The sequence below is a fragment of the Chiloscyllium plagiosum genome, unplaced genomic scaffold, assembly GCF_037043375.1.
Source record: "Chiloscyllium plagiosum isolate Xiang-an unplaced genomic scaffold, Cpla_swu_hap1 HiC_scaffold_2, whole genome shotgun sequence".
Taxonomy (NCBI): domain Eukaryota; kingdom Metazoa; phylum Chordata; class Chondrichthyes; order Orectolobiformes; family Hemiscylliidae; genus Chiloscyllium; species Chiloscyllium plagiosum.
The window spans coordinates 43,854,538-43,877,543 of NW_028270140.1; the positions used below are offsets into that span (position 1 = coordinate 43,854,538).

At 38.6% G+C, this 23,006-nt stretch overlaps 1 protein-coding gene across 3 annotated transcripts; it reads left to right on the top strand.

Annotated features, from left to right (window-relative positions):
• Positions 1-3,157: 3,157 nt before the first annotated feature.
• LOC122562498 (neuronal acetylcholine receptor subunit alpha-3) lies at positions 3,158-14,548 on the top strand. Of its 3 annotated transcripts, XR_015760136.1 has the most exons (7): positions 3,158-3,368; positions 3,535-3,674; positions 3,792-3,836; positions 4,817-4,926; positions 5,021-6,020; positions 10,510-13,432; positions 14,138-14,548. XR_015760136.1 is itself a non-coding variant. In XM_043715337.2 (6 exons), the coding sequence occupies exons 1-6, from the start codon at positions 3,308-3,310 to the stop codon at positions 10,630-10,632; spliced, it is 1,479 nt and encodes a 492-aa protein (XP_043571272.1). In that variant the 5' UTR covers positions 3,158-3,307; the 3' UTR covers positions 10,633-13,649. The 3 variants fall into 3 exon arrangements, 2 of the variants coding, with proteins under 2 accessions (XP_043571272.1, XP_043571282.1); XM_043715337.2 differs by lacking the exon at positions 14,138-14,548 and having other exon boundaries at positions 10,510-13,649; XM_043715347.2 differs by lacking the exons at positions 3,535-3,674; positions 14,138-14,548 and having other exon boundaries at positions 3,247-3,368; positions 10,510-13,650.
• Positions 14,549-23,006: the final 8,458 nt, after the last annotated feature.

Below are 23,006 nucleotides of genomic sequence, written 5' to 3' on the forward strand. Positions count from 1 at the left end.
AACAAGTCCATGCACAAAATATGACTCATCCAAGCTTTTACATATGAGACAATCATATGTATTTTTAGCAGATGTATTTCCAGCCACAAGTAATCAAATATAAGTGGTCACCAGCTGGTTAGCAATAAAAATCCCTTAAATAATTATTAAAATTATACTTTTATGATGATTTGAAACAACATATCTCTGAACAGTCACAATATTCATAACATCTAGTTAAGATGTAACCATTTTCTTTAATCCAAATGCTGAACATTGTAGAGTTAGGGATCTTTACTGTCTGAATATTACATTAATTGTGCATAACTATATATAAAATAAAGTGTCCTGTGTTTGCCAATTTGTTCTGATTTTTAAGGGTTAATTCTGCTTGTGGATGGTCCAGGAGGTGAGAACCACAGATGTAATCATGTGTAATTTACAATGTGATTGCCTTTCACAGTGCTTGGTGCATAATATTTCCAAAATATTTCCACCCAGGATGTGCGTAATTCTGGCACAAAGCAAATAGATAGCATTAAAAGTAGAGTTAGTTTTGGCTCAAGAGGAGTACATTTCTTGGTGTTGGAGTATCCTGTATGTTTTATGCCCATTTATTGCTCTCAGCTCCAAGTTCAGTTTACTCAATTATCATTAACCTCACACTGAAGAGCTGCACACAAAGACTTCCTGTGTTTACATGGTTCAGAATTTTACTGGCTACATTTTAGGAGTAGTAGGAATCAATGTATTAATTATTGAAATGACTTTAAACAATTAACCTTACCAGAACCTGCACTGTATTTTACGTTTGTTTAAATACGTTTTATGGAATCAGTTTGAATGACATCAACAATTGGACAGTTTCCACAATTTCCTTTTCTTAAAAAATCTAATGGTCACCAAGAGTTCAATAGTTTCAGATTTTAACTTTTAGAAGTCTACAATTTCTTAAATGTTTGAGCATGCACCGAATGTGGCACTTTGGGTCTGAGAGTGTTACTTATATAAATGCAATATACTCCAATTTCCTCAATATTTTATAATCATCCATCACAGTGGCTCTCAGAGGTCTCATGGACATATGAGAGGGATCTGGGAAACAAAGTAAAAAGTACTTACTAAGTCGGTGGGTGTGGTGGTGGATGTGGGAAGGGAGAATTAGGAAGTGCAATGGGGTAGTGTGGCCTAATGGGTGGGTGAGTTGTGCAGCTGATATAGAATGCGTGGTAAGGGTTTGGATTCAATCCTGCCACCACATAATCATTCAGATTTATCTTTTTCCTTCTTAAGGCGATATGCATTTGACTTAAAAGCTCCATGCAAGTTAATATGCCAAACAGAGTCTCCAGGTTCTTGTCTTTCTGCTCTCTCACTCATGGAGATGCAAAACCTAGTATCAGACCATCCTTCAGCCAACCTCTCAGCGATCTGCTGGCTCATCGCTCCCACTTTTATTTGCATAGGATTTGTGTGAGCATTTGGAACACTGCATTCTTCAATGATATCCACCTCTTCCTGAAAAGAAACAAAAACCTTAGATTTTCTATTGAATGATTTAAGAGTATTATTGTCAAACATCAAGAATAGAATGCAATGAGAAGCTGGAAAAAATTTCATCCATATCTTTAAATAACTGTTTTCTAAATAATTAATTCTTAATGATTAAAACACTTGTACACAGCATTTTCAAATTATGAGCACTATGCGGTGTCATTAGTGATCAAAAATCCATTTGAAAAGAGGATGGCAAACAAAAAGGTTTGAGGACCATTAGTTTGTCAGTCCCTCTGGCCAAATATTTTGCAGTTCATAATAAATGGTCCTCCCACAAGTTACAAAGTCCATGCATGCAAGTCTCCTGCAGGTGCACACAGTAAAAATCTGAATGCTTCATTGATTTCAGTTTTTAAACACAATGGTCATGAATTTCCTGTGAATTCAGGGTACAAATTAATTCTGTAGAATAACCACTTGCAGACTTTTCAGGCAAAAGTAAGTTCCACGTGTAAGTGCAATGTTCCTGAACCTCTAGCTTTCTACTGAGACCCTACAATCTAATGCACATAAATGTAGTCGCATCCCCAATATTCAAACACAAGCTTCCTGCAAGTGCACGCTACATAATCTGTACAGGTCCTTAGGCTCATTCGGTACTAACCTGAATCAAGTACAAATCAGCTCATCTGGGAAGCAACAAAGTCACTCTCATCTTTTGGCGTTGCACTCAATATTCAAAATTACATTTTAAGTAAGCTCTTTTCCTGTTAATACCAAAGCAGAGTTGGATGAATAAGAGGGACAGAAATCCAGGACATGACAATGTTGCAAAGTTCCAGGAACTTTCTGAGAAATTGATTGTACAATGATTGCAGACCACTGACCAACAATGTGGCTAGCTTGGGAATGACATAAAGTCTAGGTCCACATGTCACAGAACCTTAACTATGGAGCGATGGTGACTATGACCCTCAACATTTGCAGCTCTGAATCTTGGCAGGCATCAACTTGCCAGCCTATTGCTTTAGCTTTTAATTACAGGAAATCAGATGTTTTGAAAACACCATCTAATTTACCATCAACCCCCACCCCCTCCAAAACCTACACTTTGCACTCCCTAGCTCTGTGAAAATCCTTTCCTTGTAAAAGTGAAATAGCAATAGAATAAGGCTTGATGCTTTCTGTGGAACAACTAAATTAACTGCAGACCTGTGTCTTTCGGTGTCTTTCAATGAAATGTGGTGACCACGGTGGATGGGAGTGAAAGAATGGGGGTGCCTCACCTTTCTTCTGCTGCACAGACCACTGAACGGTTCACTAACCTGGGCACTGTGGGTGAGGTACTCAGGTTACTTACCACCTCCATCCACACTCGCTATCTGTGGGACCGAGTTGCAACTTCATATTGACGGATTGGAATTTTTTCAGGGTAAACCAACTTCCAGACGGCAGGAAAATCTGAAATATATGAAGTTCAGTAATTTTAGCTTGGAAATTCAGGAGTAAGACATTCCCTGCAGGAATTTGTTTTTGTCTCTAGTGTGTGTGTATGTGATTAGAGCTATTCCCCTGGGTCGCCTCTTCCAGCCCTGCAGTTTGTACTGCACTGACGCTGGGAGGGGAGGAGGCGGATCGCGGGCGGGGTTGTTTCAGGGTGACTGACAGGAGGCGAGGAACCCAATGCTGGACTCAAATCTGAAGGAGGAAGCTTAGCCCGGAGCTAGTGTCCCGTCTGCATCCAACTGGAAAGTCCGTGTGGAGCTCTATTCCGAGCAGAACTGCCTTGAGCGATTCTCGACTTGCAGCAAATACAGCCGTTTCCGCACAGATGACAGCTATTAGGAAACCGCATCCATTAATCTTCATTGTCTTGCCTTTATTTATGCAGGGTAAGGACATGGCACAATTAAAAATACAGCTTGTAAACTGATCAAAAGTATAAAATAGATTATTGCATACAATGTTGATATTCTTTACAAATTTAAAGATGTGTTGCAATTTATATTCTGGCTATTTAGAATATTTCTCTTTCTGTATATGTGTGTGTGTGTTAAGGTTGCTTTTCCTCCAAAGCGGAGGATAGGCTGTTCCGGAGGATTTTTCGCCGATATAACCAGCACATCAGGCCGGTGGAGAATGTGTCTGACCCGGTGACTGTACAGTTCGAGATTTCCATCTCACAGCTGGTCAAAGTGGTAAGGGCTGGAAGCTGGGATTGTGCCTTGTATCAGAACTTGATGGCACGTGTGCGTATGGACAGATCTGTTGTTCTCAAGTGTAATCCGCTTTGTTTCCATCCCTTTTTTTGATAGGACGAGGTCAACCAGATCATGGAAACTAACCTTTGGCTGCGACATGTAAGTGGTGCCATGTAAATGATACAAAAGCGATCCTATCCCTGATAAGTAAATGCAACATCTGTTTCGGGCTCATGTACGCTTATCTAGTTTCTTAGTAAAGTGAACCACACCAGTTTTAGCTATTCACTTACCCCCTTTCCCAGCCCTTACATCCTGTTGAAGGGCTTTTGCCCGAAGCGTCGATTTTCCTACTCCTCGGATGCTGCCTGACATGCTGTGCTTTTCCAGCACCACTCTAATCTTGACGTAAATCATCGCAGCCTATATTGATCATACAGACCGAAACATGGCACTTTACGATTTGCATCTACAACAGTTACAGCAAAAACGCTGGTTCTTTCCACCTGATGTTAACTTTGTGTTAGTGAATGAGTTAAAATCTCACTTGTATGGGACCCACTGTGTTCCCCTGGGACACTGCACTTTTTACGATTTGCCTGTTTCAGAGTGGCAGTAGGTAGGTACGTGTGTAGCACAAACAGCTCGTTGAGCTTGCATCATCGGAGTTAATGATGATTCAGAGTAAAAATATGCCTAGTTATAGAGAAAGAGCAGGGGAGTGGCATTATTTCTAGTGACCTTTCAAAGAGCCAGCACATCCACAATAGGCAAAATAGCCTCCTTCCGCGTTCAGATTTTAATGTAAGATTGCATTCAGATTGCCAGAATATTTTACGACAAAGGTATAATACTGCAGGTCCTATAAAAAAAGACCCAGAAAGCACTAGGACCACTTTGCAAATATGGCAGCATCTCTGCAGCAAGAAATGAGTTAATCTTTTGAGTTCACAACAGTTTTGATGAAAGAACTCGTTATGCGTTAGTGATTGTTACACATGTAAATCCAGCATTTAAGCATTCTAGTAAGCTAACAGCAGGTCATGCCTCAAAAGTACATTGTTGATGATCAAATGACAATGCATTTATCTTTATAATGAATGCAATATGACCAATTTGTCCCCTGTTATTTTCAACAGATCTGGAATGATTACAAACTGCGATGGAACCCAGTTGACTATGATGGGATCGAATCCATCAGAGTTCCCTCTGACCACATATGGAAACCAGACATTGTGCTGTACAACAAGTGAGTTTCACATGACCAGTAAAACAGACCCAATACTGTTTCTCCTGATATTTTCTTGATGTATTAACCACTTTTGGACCCTTTTCCTTTGCAGCGCAGTGGGAGATTTTCAAGTTGAGGACAAAACAAAAGCGTTACTCAAATATGACGGAACTGTTACTTGGATACCTCCTGCCATTTTTAAAAGCTCCTGTCCAATGGACATCACTTATTTTCCTTTTGACTATCAGAACTGTTCGATGAAATTTGGATCCTGGACCTATGATAAAGCCAAAATTGACCTTGCGATCATTGGGTCCAAAGTAAACTTGAAAGATTTTTGGGAGAGTGGCGAATGGGAAATCATTGATGCTCCTGGATATAAACATGACATTAAGTATAATTGTTGTGAAGCTATTTATGTGGACATCACTTACTCATTCTACATACGAAGACTTCCCTTGTTCTACACAATCAACCTGATCATTCCTTGCCTGTTGATATCCTTTCTGACTGTGTTAGTTTTTTATCTACCCTCTGACTGTGGCGAGAAGGTCACTTTGTGTATATCTGTACTCCTCTCCTTGACAGTATTTTTGTTGGTTATCACTGAAACCATCCCTTCTACCTCTCTGGTGATTCCTCTGATTGGCGAATACCTTTTATTTACAATGATCTTTGTCACTCTGTCCATTGTTATAACTGTATTTGTTCTAAATGTCCACTATCGAACTCCAACTACTCACACCATGCCAAGGTGGGTTCGGAGGGTCTTCCTGCACTTCTTACCCAGAGTGATGTTGATGAAAAGGCCTTTAGATGAAAAGCAAGCTGAAAACTCTAGGAACAGGCAAAGGAAAGCTAACCATCTCCAAACAAATTGTGCCAGCTATATGGAACAAAGCGATTTCAAGGTTAACAAAGACCAGCCAAAATTTCCCTGCCAGTACTGCAAACAGCCCAGTGATGATGCTTCCTGTAACATTTCCAGATATATCAGCCCACCATTTGAGACTCTGTTCGGTGTCTCACTCCTTTCTCCTGAAATCCGACAGGCTATAGAGAATGTCAAGTATATTGCAGAGAACACAAGGAGCCAGAATGCTGCCAGAGAGGTGAGTGGACATCTGATTATGTCTTGGCTGGATGGACAAGTAATAAGCAATAAATAATGTCCCTTCAACAGCGACACTGTTTGTTTCTTTTGTAGAAATTGCTGTACAAAGAATTAGCAGCAGAAAAATCAGCCATTTGGCCCAAATGGTTCATACTGGTATTTATGCTGTCCTTAAATTAATCAATGCTATTTGTCTCAATTACTTGTGGTATCAAGTTCCTATTTTAACCACTTACTGGATACAAAGGTTTCTCCCGCATTCCCTATTGAATTCAATAGTGCATAATAATATTTATGACTGCTAGTTTGGTTTCCCCACATATTTTCTCTACCAAATCCTTTCATAATGTTTTGAATGCCTATAAGATAACAACAAACCTTCTCGTTCCTAAGGTAAAAAAGAACCTCAGCTCATTAAATTCTTCATGACTGTTGCAGCCTCTTAGTTCTGGTGTCATTCTGTGAATCCTACTTATACCCTTTGCAGTTCATGTACCCAGGCTGGAATGTCAATAGCACACACAAGATCTGGTTCCCAAAATCCCTAATTTATGTTATTCCAATAGGAAGTTCCTGCAATTTCTCCCCATGCATAATTCAGTCAGAGGCAGAATAAAATGCACTCCCATTTGAAAAGCAAAACTTGGCAGTATGCATCATATTCATGCTTCCAAGCAATAAATAATTTTAGTATTCTTCATGGATTGTAGAAATATAACCTTGGTCAGTTGCAATCTGCCCCGAGTCACCAAAATCAAATTAAAATCCATGTAAGTACCCACAATCTAGTGCTATTTTACTACTGAGCTATAAGTCACACAAGCACTGAGAATTTAACTTCATTTCCAAACATCTGCAATACTCCTCTGTTATTTATATCCTCATGTCTTTTTTAAATACATATTTACTTTATACTTTATGATTTACAGGTATTGTATCTATTTATTTATATTCTTGGGAAATTTCATTACCAAATTATGTCACTTTCACTTGATTCTATAAGTCCTAATGTCATTGTTGACTACCTTAAATAGAAGTTAATGTGGTTGAGCTTGCTCTTTTCACAAATATAACAAGGCCGACTTACTTATTTAATATCACCAAGAAAAACAACACTTTAGTTGTGAACACATATTGGCCCATCAATCTTGATGGGAGCAATTCTAACCACATTTCAATAAATTTAGATAACTGAGGGGATGAAAGATTATAAGGGGTATTCAAGAATGTAGTCAGATGTCACATGACACCGGGTTAGAGTCCAACAGGTTTATTTGAAATCATAAGCTTTTGGAGCATTGCTCCTTCATCAGGTGAAAACCCACCTGACAAAGGAGCAGCGCTTCGAAAGCTAATGATTTCAAATAAACCTGTTGGATTATAATCAGGTGTCTTGTAACTTCTGACTTTGTCCACCCCAGTCCAACACCAGCAACTCCACATCATGTAAGAGTGCAGAGATGAAATTGAAATCAGATCAGCCATGATCTTACTGGATGGCAGAGCAAGCTCAAAGAGCCACGTGGCCAACTCTTGTTTCTTGTGCAAAGGTCCGTACATTTCAAACTGCTCGTATTTACACATTTACTGTATGCTTTAAGGAAAGAGTGTACATTTAGGTATTGCCTTGCAAGATTTCAGAAGATTCTGAAGCACCTTACGGCCAATCAACTACTTTTGAAGTGTAGTCACTGTTTTAAAGTTGGGAAACACAACAGCAATTCAAACGCGACAAGATCCCTCAGATGAGTGAATGGTCAGGTAAATGATATTGGTTGATTGTTAAATACTGGTGGGGTGTCCTTATTGCTCTGCCTCAACTCATGACATTGGGATTGTTTATGTCCACCTGAGAGAGCACACAGGAGTTAAGATTCCACAGACTCGGTATAAAGCCTCTTAGTCAGTTTTTTAGAAAGTGCAGCGCTGCATTGATGTGTCAGCATGAATTATGCACTTAAGGTAATAGTGTGAACATTGAACCCAAGCACCCAAGCCTAAAGTGGGAATGTACGGTTGAGCCAAACTGACAGTTTTTAGGGCAAGGCAATATAAAATATTCTGAAGTAAAGGAACTTGTGCACATATTTATAGTCAGAAAATGCTTAAAAGAACCACAAAAATAGGAATTGCTGGAAATGCTCAGCAGTTCTGACAGCATCTATGGTGAAATCAAAGTTGAATATTTCAGGTCGAGTGACTTTTCCTCTTCTCTCCACAGATGCTGCCAGACAATTCTATTTTTGTCTCTGATTTATAGTTTCTGCAGTTTTTTCGATTTTTACATGGTCTAAGAAAACTTGGATTTAAAATAGAAAAGAAAATGTGGGCAAGTTTTGTTATCTTCTTTATGTGGTTAATCTTTACCTCGGATTTGTCTGATTCTCAACAGTTCACAGGAGTTACTCTTAATTGTAAAGGAACATTTTCCTGAATAGAGAGATGAACTTCTTTGTTGATTCAGTAGATTTTCCTTTCGAAGTTGATTGCAACAATGGTATGATGACAGAGATGGATCAAAGCAAGACATAGCAAAACTAATTAATTGAATCTCTTGCAGCCAGAGCTGTGCAAACAAATCAATATTAAAAGAAGACTTAAAAGCAACAACTTTACAGTTGGGAACTGAAAAAAAAAGTGTTTTAGAGTCAGCATGGAGGGATTGATGGTGGAACTCTTAGATCCATGGGGCGGCATGGTGGCTTAGTGGTTAGCACTGCTGCCTCCCAGCTCTAGGGTCCCAGGTTTGATTCCAGCCTTGGACAACTGTCTGTATGGAGTTTGCACATTGTCTGTGTGGGTTTCCTCCCACAGTCCAAGAATGTGCAAGCCAGGTGAATTGGTCATGCTAAGTTGCCCATAGTGCGAGGTGTATTAGTCAGAGAGAAATGGGTCTGGGTGGGTTACTCTTTGGAGGGCTGGTTGGGCCAATTGTAAAGTTTCCACACTGTAGCGAATCTAATCTAAAGAAAAATTAAATCCCATTTCTAATAGGTTTACATGTTTTGTTTCAGGGCAAATCATTTCCTGCCATACTATTGTAACTAAATCAGTGTCACTTCAGCAATAAATTCCTGTTACTTTAGCTCAGTTTGCAGTCTAAGCTACAATGGGGAAAGCCAACTTTTAAAACTTTAAACTCTAACATTGTCATGATTTGCTAATTTTCTTTTAAGTCAGGTCAAAATGGTTGTCTTTCAGTCCTAATATCACTGTGTCATTTCCAATTTAACTAGGAGGGACTACAACATAGGTTTACAAGAATAATATCTGATTTTCAAGCATCATGTTATGAGGAGAGGTTATACAGATTAGGCCTGTTTTCTCTAGAATTTACATGGTTAAGGGGTGATCTAAGTGGTCTTCAAGATATTAGCAAAGAAGAACAGGGTAAATAAAGGTAAACTATTTCCACTGATTGGGGATTATAGGACTTGTGGGCATAGTGTAATAATTAGGGCCAGACCATTCAGGAGAAATATTAGGAAACATTTCTGCACAGAAAGAGTGGTGGACATTTGGAATTCTCTTTCACAAAAAGTTTTTTTTTGTTAAGCAAAGGTATTAAGGGATATAGCCCAAAGGCAGGTATATGGAGTTAAGCCACAGGTCAATTATGATCCTATTGAGTACAATACACAGTCAAGGGGCTGAATGGCCAATCCTGTTCCAAGTGATGTTAAGGAGACAAAAGGAGGCAATGGCCTAGTGGTATTTTCACTCGACTATTAATCTGGAAATTTAGGTGATGTTCAGGAGACTCATAAGAATTGGTCATTGATCAACCACAAACTTATTGAATAGGGGAGTACAAGAGGTTTAATAGCCCCAACCTGTTCCTAGGCTCTTGTGCATTTGTTAAATGATCAGAAATAGTCTGTGATAGTACTGAGAGGTAAATACTAATGATACCCTCTGTACTGTACTGAGAGAGTGCTGCACTGTTAACAGTACCATTTTTCAGAAGCAATGTCAAGCCTGTGCCAAATCCATCCCTTTGGGTGGTAAGTATCCTATTCAGTGAAGATCAAGGGAATTCTCCCGGTGTCCAAGCCGATATTTCTCTCTTAATCGCCCCCCTATAAAATTCTGGCCATTCATTTCATAGCTGTTTGTTGGATCTTGCTGCATTTCTCAACATTATAGCCATGACTACACACTAGAATACTTTGTGATTTCTGTTTACTCATTTGTTTTTTTAATACCATATATCAGCATTAAGAATATACCATATCTTGGAGAGTGTTACAGGGTATGTTGATGGATATAAATTTTCAGGAAAATCAGGTTATCTTCAGTAATAAAACTACATAAAAATGTTCACATTGTATTTTGCTACTTTTGTTTCTTCTGAACTAACTTTTCTAATCTATATCTTTTATTCTTTTTCTAATATCAAAGCTTTATGGAGGGGTGGATTTGGTTATTAACTGTGCATTTTTCTAATAAGAAGGTTGGCAATACTGTGCTCTGTTTATATTTTGCAGGTGGAAGATGATTGGAAATATGTGGCGATGGTAATTGACCGAATATTCCTGTGGGTATTTGTTTTAGTTTGCGTACTGGGAACTGCGGGGTTGTTTTTACAGCCACTAATGGCTGCAGAGTAAATCTAGTGTCTTATTTGAAACCAATGAACATCATTGGTATTAAGATACAGTGTACATAATACCAGTGCCGTCTGTCACACTAGAACATACAGGTAATCAAACGCAGCATGAAGAAAAATGAAAAACTTCTCCATTGAAATCTTTGTCTTTTATTCCATGCATTTATTAGCTGTTGACAAAATAATGATTCTGTGACCTTTTATATGTAAAACCATAAATCACTGTTCACTGTATTGTGTTATAATGCCAGTGGGTCATGGCCAAGCTTCCTATATTGTGAATGATGTCATGATAAAATGTATTATCTATTAAAAAATTATCCTTTTAATATTTTAGACTATATCAGCAAACAATTGGTGATTCTATCTTTCTTGTAGCTCTCTAATTATTACAAAACTTTCTTTTTATTGTAATTGTTTAATATCTTTCTGCAAATTGATGGGAGCATCGAGTAATTTTAAAAGTAGGTTGTGAAATAATATCAATTAGGGAAGAAACTGGACATGCAACAGCTGAAAATGCAGATGGTTAAAGATCACTGATACTGAAATAAATGGATAACAATGTTGGTTCCAACTATTATGATATTTTCATACTATCCACATTGAATATTTCATATCTGAAATACAAATATAACCTTGTATACTTGATTTTCATAAATTGCTTTGCAAACATTTTTCCCTGAGATCAGCCAACTGTAAAACTTTGACCTACTTGATCTAGACTAGACAGTACCTTTGGCTTTTATGCCTGGCAGAGAATGACTTTATTTTTAAACGAGCAGCATATAACAAAACAAATGCTGTGAGTTGCTCAAAAAGAGAGCGAGTGCCTCATATATATTGATTTTTTTTACATCCTCAAGAGATCTCAAAATTTTTCAAAATTAAAGAAGTACTTTCAAATTATTGTAATAGTTGTCATGTTATGCGCTTTGGTAACCATGAATCATGAACCATGAACCGTGAATATTTCTCAGTTGACAAAGATATTTCAAAAGATGGCAAGTTATGTTACAGCTGTATCAAACTTTAGTTAGCCCACATTTGGAACATTGCATGCAGTTCTAGTCACCACACTATCCACAGTATGTGGATACTTTGGAGAGAGTGCAGAGAAGGTATACCAGGATGTTGTTTGGTCTGGAAGGTTTTAGTTATGAGGAGAGGTCAGATAAATTTGAATTGTTTTCACTGGAAAGACAGAGGCTGAGGGGTGACCTGTTAGAGGTCTACAAAATTGTGTGACACATAAATACGGTGTACAAAGTTAAAAATCACACAACAATGGTTATAGTCCAACAGGTTTGTTTGGAAACACTAGCTTTCAAACAACTGCTCCTTTGAAGGAGCAATGCTCCTAAAGCTAGAGCTTCCAAATAAACCTGTTGGACTATAATCTGGTGTTGTGTGATTTTTAACTTTGTACACCCCAGTCCAACACCGGCGTCTCCAAATCCTAAATAGGATGGATAGTCAGAGGCTTTTTCTCAGGTTGACAAGGTCAACTACAAAAGAGCATAGGGTCAAGGTGAGGGGAGAAAGTTTAGGGGAGAGGCGTGGAGAAAATGTTTCACACAGAAGGTGGTGAGTGCCTGGAATGCGCTGCCAGTGGAGGTGGTGGAAGTAGGCATGTTAGCAACTTTTGAAGTGTATCTTGATAGTACATGAACGGGAGGTGAACAGAGGGATACAAATCATGTATGGGCAGTAAGTAGCAGGTCTAAATAAGGATTAGGAATCAGCGCAGGTTTGGTGGGCTGAAGGGCTTTTCCTATGATGTATTGTATTGTAAAAGCTAAATACTAAATAATAATAAACAAATCCTTTTGATTTATCCCTCTCTTTTTCTGGATTATTATGAATGATTCAGAGTTAGGATTCTGCTACCTACAGCTTCTAAAGGATATACATATCATTAAAGCCACACAATTGAATGTGCTCATAAATACTCGTTTTAGATCGAGTAAAAAGGTCACTGTGCTGGCAGACCGAATCTACATAATCTAAAAGAAATGCCATTGGACTGAAGACATAGGAACCCAAACAACAGTTAGAGGATGTAATTTAGGTTGATGTTGTTTCTTCAGGCAATTTGTATTATCTATTGACCTTTAAAAATATCAATGCAGTAAATCTTGTAGATAAATAATTTTATAAACTATGAGTCAGAATACAGTAGCTAGTAAAGTAATATGCTGCCAATGGAAATACATCTGAAAATTATAAAATTATTTTTAACATGTGCATGTGGAATTAAAGGCACTCAGAACAAAGGGAATAAGTCATTAGACAAAAAAAACTGTCTAAAATGTATTGATTCAAATTTATTAAAGTAATGTATTTTTAATTATTCAGTGAATCTGCATGCCAAAATTCATAATCGCTGCTGCAAAAAGTAGTTCATTTTAACATTACAATATTTGTCATTGAAAACAAATAAAAATCATTAGCATGTTTAACAAGCATTTCCTTGAAGAATTCACTGGAAGAAGTCCAGTAACATTTCTTATATCAATGGAAATAATTCATTTTTGCATGCAGAACTCCACATCGATAATGAACTGTCACTGGCTTCAATAAATGTTTTTTCTTTTCTATGTTTTACCTCACACCTAACGTGATAATAGGTTGCCTACAGTAAGAACCGTATTTTTAAAGGATACATATAAATCTCGATTTAGACTGTCATAACTAAAAGCTCTTGCTTTTGTCTACAGAACAACCTTGCACACTCAGAGTTAATTGCTAAATGCATAAAACAACAAATTATATCAGAGATCAATAAAGCCACATTTAAGGTGAGGCAATGGCTTATTATTGTTGTGTCGCTATAGTCTTACCAGACCATAGGGGCTGCTCTCTCATTAGAGAGAAGCAACTGGTGGTGAATTAACCTGTAGAACACCAGACCTCAGGAGAGGGAAAAGGTTGAGAAGGAGAGCCCTTCATGGTAACCTCAAACCAGTGATGGGATTTGAACCCATGCTGTTGGCATCACACTGCTCTGCAAACCAATTCCCAGCCTATTATTACTGGACTGTTAATTCATAGATCCAGGTAATGTTCTGTGGATGAGGGTTTGAATCCTGCCATTGCAAATGATGGGATTTGAATTCAATTAAAAGAAAGTGGCATTAAGACTTTAATGATGACCATGAAATAATTGCTGATTGTCGGAAAAACCCATCTGGTTCACTAATGTCCTTTAGGGAAGGAAAATGCCATCCTTACTTTGTCTGATCTACATGTGACTCCAAACCCACAGCAATGTGGTTGACTCTTAACTGCTGTCTGGGCAATTAGGACAATAAGGAGTGTGTCTAAGCAAGTAGGTGGGTAATAAATGCTGCCTAGCCAGCAACACCCACATCTCATGAACAAATAAAGAAAAAAAAATTCAAACTAGAAATAATGGAAAATTGCTATTTCAAAGCACATTGCAATAAAATAGAGACCGTACAGTTTAAAGATATTGATGGGTAAACTGAATATTTGCATTTCAGGTATTGAAAATACATTGACCAAACAGCTGAGAACTCTAGGATGGCTTCTGTAATGCAAAGCTTGCTGCTGTCAGGCAGTGCACTGTTCAAGAATACCTGTCACTGGGTTTGGAAAATCTTCATTAAGGAAAGCATTCAACATTTTTCTCTGTTGGAAGTTGCAGATTATTTATTTCTCAGATGCATCAATGTTAGTCATATAAAAATGCTCACAAATGACTGTTCAAGTAATTTGTTCCTGACAGCTTGTAGCTCTGCTCACATTTCCTGTGGTGATGCCAAGCTGGATTAAAGTTGGAGAAACTGTGTGGAAAATTCTTGAGGCTTTTCTTGACCTGAGTTTCATGAGCTGATGGGAGCTGAAGGATGGGGGTTAATGATGAGAGGCCAGAATTCACTATCAAACCACATCAGAAGCTGACTACAACATTAATGAAATAACACCACAGAGATCAGTATCCTGTTACCTAGTCATCCTTTATTTACACATGGAAGTCCTTGATGCTGATCCAGCTCCCTCAGAGCCAGTTTTCAGTGTCAGGACCAGATTAATAGCCCCAAATAGGGAATTCATATTCTAGGAGGTCCACTTGGCTGACCTTGCTACAATCACTACAGTTAGCATGTGAACCATGAATAAATTAACACAGAAATCCTGCAGTAGCATTTTGTCACTGAGCATTCTATCACGGGTCATCATTGTGATTCTCCCTTTCACACCAACAGCCAGCAAACATTGAAACCAGCAAGGATTGCAACTGTCCTACTCCAATGTAACTCCATCTAAAATTACTCATTGTTTAGTCACATTTTAGCAGTATGATTAATAAAATTTGTTGAAAAACAGAACTAAGTCTGGAAAAGCAATTTTCATTTTGTGGTCATTGTCATCTAAATTTAAACTTTTGAATCTTCTCACAAACTTTGAACTTTTGATTTTTTTGTAATATTTTAGCTTCAACATTTGGCCCATGTGTATGGCCCTATCTTTAATTTGATCCATTTATGCTCTTTTAAGAATGACTTTTTTTTAATTAATGTGGCTTTATTGGTCACTGTGGCATATTAAACATCAAGCCCCTTACCATAATACTCCATTGTGAAGTAGTGGCACTGAGTTTTCCAACATTACTTATAAAGGTTGAAGGTCAATAAACCACCTACAAAGTGCCATTGCTATCAAATGACCAGAAGAAACATATAGATACTTACTTGTATATATGTAAGCATGTGGTTCACAATAAGGACATGATGAAATACACTACTGAAATTGACATATTAATATTAGTATTTGTTCGTGTTCCTTCATGTAATTCTGATTAATTATAACACAACAATAGGTTGATGTAAAAGCATTGATATGTGTAGAGTTAGATGTATTTACAGCTGCTGCTGTAGGACTAGATAGTTTGCGATTGAATATTTTTAAAAATAATAAACATCATAAGTCATTTTACAAAAGCAGTTCAAACCCAAAGTTAAAGTAAGCGAAGAGTTTGGGGAAGTCATAAAAGTTGTTGCAAAGTTTTGTTTTAAGACGTCTTTTGAATTGGGAAACAGTGACATCAAAGTAGAGGGGCAGGGGAAGAAAGTTCCAAAATTCTAGAACTCTAAATGCTGAAATGACCAGAATGAAGTCTTGAAACACTCTCTTGAACAGAGCAACTGTTGTACTAGTCTTATCATGTCTTGGTACACTGAAACAATTTAACTCTGGAATACTTTGGACCAAGTCATTTGTGGATTTTGGAATTTTCTGGATTATAGAATATAGTTAGTATTCCATCGTTCGATTGATATGATGAGTTGGAAGGTGGGGACGGGGGAAAACATTGTTTTCCTTAAATGATTGTGCAGTAATCTACATACATTCTAACACCAGAAACAAACATCAATATCTACATGAGCTTAGTCTGTCTCCTCCATGGGAACTAGCTCTCTCTCAGTCCTAAGTTAAAAATCGCACAACACCAGGTTATTTTTAACTTTGTACACCCCAGTCCAACACCGGCATCTCTGCATCATCTCTCAGTCCTGTGATGTTACACCTGCATTACATTATAATTCTGGAAGCTCATGCTGTTGAACCATTACTCTCAGAATAGGAGAAAGTGAGGTCTGCAGATGCTGGAGATCAGAGCTGAAAATGTGTTGCTGGAAAAGCGCAGCAGGTCAGGCAGCATCCAGGAACAGGAGAATCAACGTTTCGGGCATAAGCCCTTCTTCAGGAATGAGGAAAGTTTGTCCAGCAGGCTAAGATAAAAGGTAGGAAGGAGGAACTTGGGGGAGGGGCGTCGGAAATGCGATAGGTGGAAAGAGGTCAAGGTGAGGGTGATAGGTCAGACTGGGGTGGGGGCGGAGAGGTCAGGAAGAAGATTGCAGGTTAGGAAGGCGGTGCTGAGTTCGATGGATTTGACTGAGACAAGGTGGGGGGAGGGGAAATGAGGAAACTGGTGAAATCCGAGTTCATCCCTTGTGGTTGGAGGGTTCCTAGGCGGAAGATGAGGTGCTCTTCCTCCAACCGTCGTGTTGTTGTGGTCTGGCGATGGAAGAGTCCAAAGACCTGCATATCCTTGGTGGAGTGGGAGGGGGAGTTGAAGTGTTGAGCCACAGGGTGGTTGGGTTGGTTGGTCCGGGTGTCCCAGAGGTGTTCTCTGAAACGCTCCGCAAGTAGGCGGCCTGTCTCCCCAATATAGAAGAGACCACATCAGGTGCAGAGGATGCAATAGATGATGTGTGTGGAGGTGCAGGTGAATCTGTAACAGTTGAGAAGTATTCTCATTTAGAATACTTAACCCACAATTGTGTGAAATGCAGATGTAAATATTTACCCCAAAACTAAAATAATGATAAAGCTTTATAAAGCAATAATAAGATAGGTTTTGCTTATCCAAATGCTTCCATGTTTACAGTCCCAAAGTAGTAGACTGAAATGAAGCTGATAACATGAAATGGATTCTGAGGAAATAGTTACAGAACTGTTGTTTCTGAACAATAGACATTTGGGCTGCAAGAGTTACAATGCACTGCTATTTACATCCATACCAATAAGGTGAAATATATAAGAATTTTTGGAAATTTACTCAGACTTGCATTTCAACCTGCAATGTACATAATTAAACTAGTGTGAAGCTAGTGAAGAAAGCTAAGGTGCAGAATAGATGATAGGAGGGGACATGCTGGAAATAAAATACTTGATTAGTTTGAGAATGCCATAGTAGAAATGCAGCAGCAATGCTCACCTTGATGAAATAATTACATTTATGTAGCAACTTGCATATCATCAGCATGTTCCAAAATGCCTTATATATAAGCAATGCTTTTCAAACACAGGAAGTGCTGGAGAGCATCTGTGGAGAGAGAAAAACAGAGTTAATGCTTTATGTCCTGTATAACATTTCTTTAGGTTTGTAATGTGAAAGTAATGTGAATGGAGTGTATGATTGCTTGGGCCCTGAGCAAAGCCTGCATTGAACACTCTCTTGTTCTGCCCATCTGATTTCACAATCTTGATATAGCCGTGAGTAGTGAGATACTACTGATTTTAACTCCTTCCAACTGTAATTGTTCTGGAAATCTTAAGGGTTATACTGACCATGAAAACCATTTGCTATGCTGTGGTCATAATCTGGTTTGAGGCTTTAGACATAGCTACAGTAGATGACAGCTCAATCACAGCTTCTTTTTGGTAGAATACAATTTCTGCACAAAGTGCTCCTCAGTCAGCTTGGGTTATTTGAAGTAATCCCCAAAGATTTACCGAGGGTAGCACTTTCTACACTCTGCTTTGCACCTCTTCCCCCTAGCTGTTCCTGCCAGCAGGTGTCTTACTCAGTTGTTCTCCTTCTTCCTCCAAAATTAATGGAGGACCTACAGCCATGAGTAAAATCAAATATCTGCAGTGCAGGTGAACCAGTGAGCATGAAATTATTTCCAGAATTAACAAAATCAAGAGCAAATTGAGCATACAAAACAAGGAAAGTGTATAAGTTCACCAACAGTCAAAAAGGACAAGCCAACATCTAAGCCATTATGGAGCAGAAGAACCCTTGAAATAATACTCCATTACTACTTAACATCCTGATTGGCTGGTTTATTGAATTGCAATACTTAGGCTGAACACCTAAAAAGAAGCCTACTCCAATAAGGTGGGCAGTGGACTTCCATTAAGGCATTGACAGAATCATGCCACCAACCAGATTGGATTTGTTTCCCACCTTAAAGAATGGACATAGCCCAATTGACCTTCTGAATCAGTATCTCTCTTCATGCTATTACACTCATGGAGCATAGATTGTAATTTCTGATCAAAGTCTTATTTAACTCAAATGCTTTTCAGAGAAGATAACCCAACAGTATTTGATTGGTGGAGATGGCTCCATGTGAAGAACTGTGCCATTTCAAACTTCTGGAATGTAGTCAGTCTCTGTAACAGCAAACTTGAGTGATTGAATGCACCATTTCAAAATAATTACTGCATGACTGAGAGCACAGCTGCTCTGCTCTTTGCATTTTCTAACTACATTGGTATCACATTTCCAGATCCAGTTGGTGCTTTTTGTTCTCTCCATAAAATTGTTGCTAATAAAACATTATGGCTCTTCAGGAGAGCTATGAATGGCTCAGGCAATTTGCATTGATTCAATTATCAGAAATTTTGTGAAGCACATGATAAAGAAAAAATATAAAACCACGTGATATGAAGTAAATAGACAGGATGAAGGCTCATGCGCAACTTAAACAACATTGTTGAATGAATGGCCTGTTTCAGTGCTGTAAATTATATGTAATCTTGTTATTTTGGAAGAAATCCCACAAGATAATCTTCAAAACTGAATGATTGATCATCCAGATTCAGAAAGGTAATAATAAATGTCACCATCAGTTCATCGAAGCACTTCTTTCATATATTCACAGTGATGCCATTGTCTTTTTTTTCCAAATGAGCTTTGTAAATGAGTTAGTTATGATCTTTGCATGTACTCAAGAATTGCAGTCACAGAACAATAACTTGAATAAAAGTCGGTTTGTTTCAATAAATGTGCAAAAAGTCAATATATATATAATGTAAGTTAGTCAATAGTACAAATTCTGATATGGAGGATTAAGAAGCCATATGTTGTGCAAACTTAAATTTAATTTATTCACGTTTCATTGTATTAATTCATAATTGATAAGTTCAACACAATTTTAAATCAATATAATTCACTTTGTGTCATTAATATGTTTTGTATTTAGTTCATTAGGACAATGCACTTTGCATGATGAATCATGAATGAGATTTAATGGACTGGAAAGTATGTTATAAAGTATTCAGATTAACTACATAATACCCCTGTTGCTCTTAGCTTGGGTTCTGAATTAGCATTATTTTGTTCAACTCTATCTATATGATGGACAGGGCAAACACAAAAAAAGTTGGAGAAACTCAACAGGTCCAGCTGCATCTAAGGTGGGAGAAACAGAGTTAATGTTTGAGTCTGGTATGACGCTTCTTCAGAACTAGAGAAATTGACAATTATCAGGCACAGAAGCCCATGCGATTGGGAAGTCTTAGTAGCCATGAACAAGCTAGAACATAAGTTAGTAAAAGATGCCAAGTTATAAGAATTTCAAAGCTGGAGAGAAGTTGAAGTGCCAGATAGGGAAAAACTGGTCCTATCAAAGAAGGTTTTGAGTACAGGAGGAGGGATGTGTTATGGCAGTTATACAGAGCCTGATGAGGCCATACTAGAATATTGTGTGCAGTTTTGGTTCCCTTTTCTGAGGAGGGATGCTCTTGCTCTCAAGGGAGTGCAGCGAAGGTTTACCAGGCTGATTCCAGGGATGGTGGGACTGATGTATGAGGAGAGATTGACTAGGTTAGGATTGTTTTTGCTGAATTCTAACAGGATTAGACAGGGTAAATGCAGGGAGGATTTTCCTGATGGTGGGTGGGTTCAAAACCAGAGGTCACAGTCTGAGGTTTTGTGGTGGACCATTTAGGACAGGGATGAAGAGACATTTCTTCATGCAATGATTGAAGAGCCTGTGGGATTCATTACCACAGGAAGTAATTATTGCCAAAATATTGAATGTATTTAAGAGGTGGCTAGAAATCACACTTGGGGTGAATGGGATCAAAGGTTATGGGGAGAAAGCAGGATTAGGCTATTGAGTTGGACAATTGGTCATGATCATGATGAATGGCGGAGCAGGCTCAAAGGGCCGAATGGCCTCCTCCTGCTCCTATCTTCGATATTTCTACACAAACAAGTGGATTTGCATGGAAAAGGTGTCTTCAATAGGTCATGTAAGGCTGAAGCAAGACTAATGGCAAGCGATTGTGAAGGAAATCTAAGGGCCAAGATAGAAGAGTAAATTCACCAGTGGCGAGAGAAGCACTTTTGAACATTTTCTTGACATTGTTAACTATAAATGCTTGGGAAACTACAATCCTTCAGGGAGATCAGTTCCAGTGGGAAGAGTTTTCTTCATCCTCCAAAGGAGCCACTAAACACGTGTAAGTTAAATAAATGTGTACGTGGCTTAAATAATAACCTTAATGTTTGACTCTTTTCAGTCAGATCTATCTGTTAAGGTTAGGCTGTCTTCAGTTAAAAACAGATCCTACAATGCTTTACTAGCACCATCAGGGCAACTTTCAGTGATTGTTATGGATTATCTTTTTTTATGAAATAGGAGCAGAGGAGTTGAAAACATTGTCATAGATAGGCTTAAAGCTGAATGCACAATACAACTCAGACTTCTGGGGTTTTTCAGTACACTGGTTTGGAAATCAGGCAGATTTGAGCAAGTGTCATTTTGCATCAGCAATCTTACTTGGAAACTATTAACCCCATTGCTATTAGTCAAAAGAGTTCATAAAAAGATGCAACAGTTTATAAAATTGAAGTGGAGCAATTGGAAAGTTTAGTTGGACAGCTGAATTGTTTGGGCATCCCAACAAAACCAGATGCCAATTTTGAAGTACTAGAGTTGAGTATAACTCTGTAAAACCCCAAGGTGTAATATACAAAGGAGCTTTGGGACTTCAATATGCAAAGAAGAAAATGTAAAATATTGTTATTTTGTATGTTTTCTTTGTTTAATGTTTATTATTATAGCATTTATTAGTTTTTTTAGAATCAAAGTAAATAATCTGTTAACATCTAATATAGTTTGAGGGAATGCCTGAGACCTAATTGCAGAAGAGAACAAATAATGGATACATTGATTAAGAGTTAATCAAACATGAATTGGTTGTATAAATATGGAGAATTAATAATAAGAGTTTTATGAAGCCTGGCTAACTAAAATAAAACACTCACTAAAAGTGTGAAGTTGGACTGTGTGGAAAAGCAGTTATCTTCTCGTGTACTACAGCAGGAGGGGCAGGAAGATGAGAAAGATATCCTAGTTACCTAGAGAAAGCAGAAAGGAAAGTACTTATACTGAATGTCCTGGGTACATAAGAATGTTGTGTTTTTCCAAGGAGGTCACTACAGTGATCTGAGACCTTGTGGAAGAAACATTCACATATCAGCAAAGCCAGGCCTATGCTGCCTGTGCCAGTGGAGGTCCCAGTGATACTTAGTTGGAACTTAGAAGACTGCCACAGGAGATATAAGTCACAGTTCACAATTTCCCATGTACGTCTACGTGAGGGGTGCAATGAGGCTTTATGTACCTGAGAATTACTATATCTAATGCCCTTTGCAAAAGATGATCAGAGGCAAAGCACCAAGATCCAAAAGGCTGTATAGTTCTCTATGTTTTTACCAGGAGCCACAGAATGTAAACAAATGGCTGTGCAAACTATTCATTTCAAGTCAGAAGTGTTCAGGAATGATGGCTTGCCTGAGACAACGAACAGTGCTTCATGAAGATGAATCCCTCCTGTCCAGCAATATTTCAATAGTGCAATTGCAAAGGGGCAATCATCAATTCCACAGAATCAGAGTCACTCTGCCACCATGAGTATCACTGAGCAACTCAGTGGGCTCTCAATCACAGATTTACTTGTCTTGACTCGTCAGAAAATGTCTTGAAGCACTTGGATGAGAAAGTGACCAGATGACTGCTGATTTGCTGCATCCTCCAGTGTGACAATCATGACAGACCAGATGTTACCACCAATGATTGTGCCAGCCAGCTATGTAGTCACAGGAAGAAGAGGCAGAGGAACCAGGAGAGCAGGACCAGGGGAGCTGCAGAAGCTTATAGACTCCCCATTGCAAGCAAATGCTTTTGTCAAATGCATCAGCTTTCTTCTGAAGTGTGTTATTTTGATGTCCTCAGCTGCACAGAAGAGCTGGCACACAATCTTGCACCCTGAAAGTTCTTGTCTTCTAACCTTCCTGGCTGCTGCTTTTTGGTGTCTAGTACCAATGTGAGGATCCCTCTTCTAACCTAAGCTCTCAGATTCACATGGTGCAGTTTCTGAACTGATGCCCGTAATGATGGTATCCATTGAGCTAGTGGACTTGTCCATGCCCTCCTTCACCTCTACTTTCTTTTTGATTGAGCATGACAGGAAGATTGGTGGCATGCTCTGAGATCTCTTTGCTCTTGCTGAACCTACTGCCTGAGGGAAAGTACATCCACCTCCAGGGAAACAGCAACAGCAAAGCTAGAAGGTTTAAAGCCTGTACCAACGCAAAAGCCTGTACCAACCTGAAACGACTACATGTGATGCATTATACCCCTAGGCACTGAATTTGCCCCTTCCCTTCTGACCATAGCACATGAGACCCTGTCATCACAAAGGGATTAATGTCAAACGTTGAGGGTCATCTCTCCTCTGCAACTGTGCTCTGGTGGAAAAAGAATGCCTGTCTGTGATGTATCAGATGTTGTGTCTGAAGTGTGAGAAGTGCCTGTGCAGGGT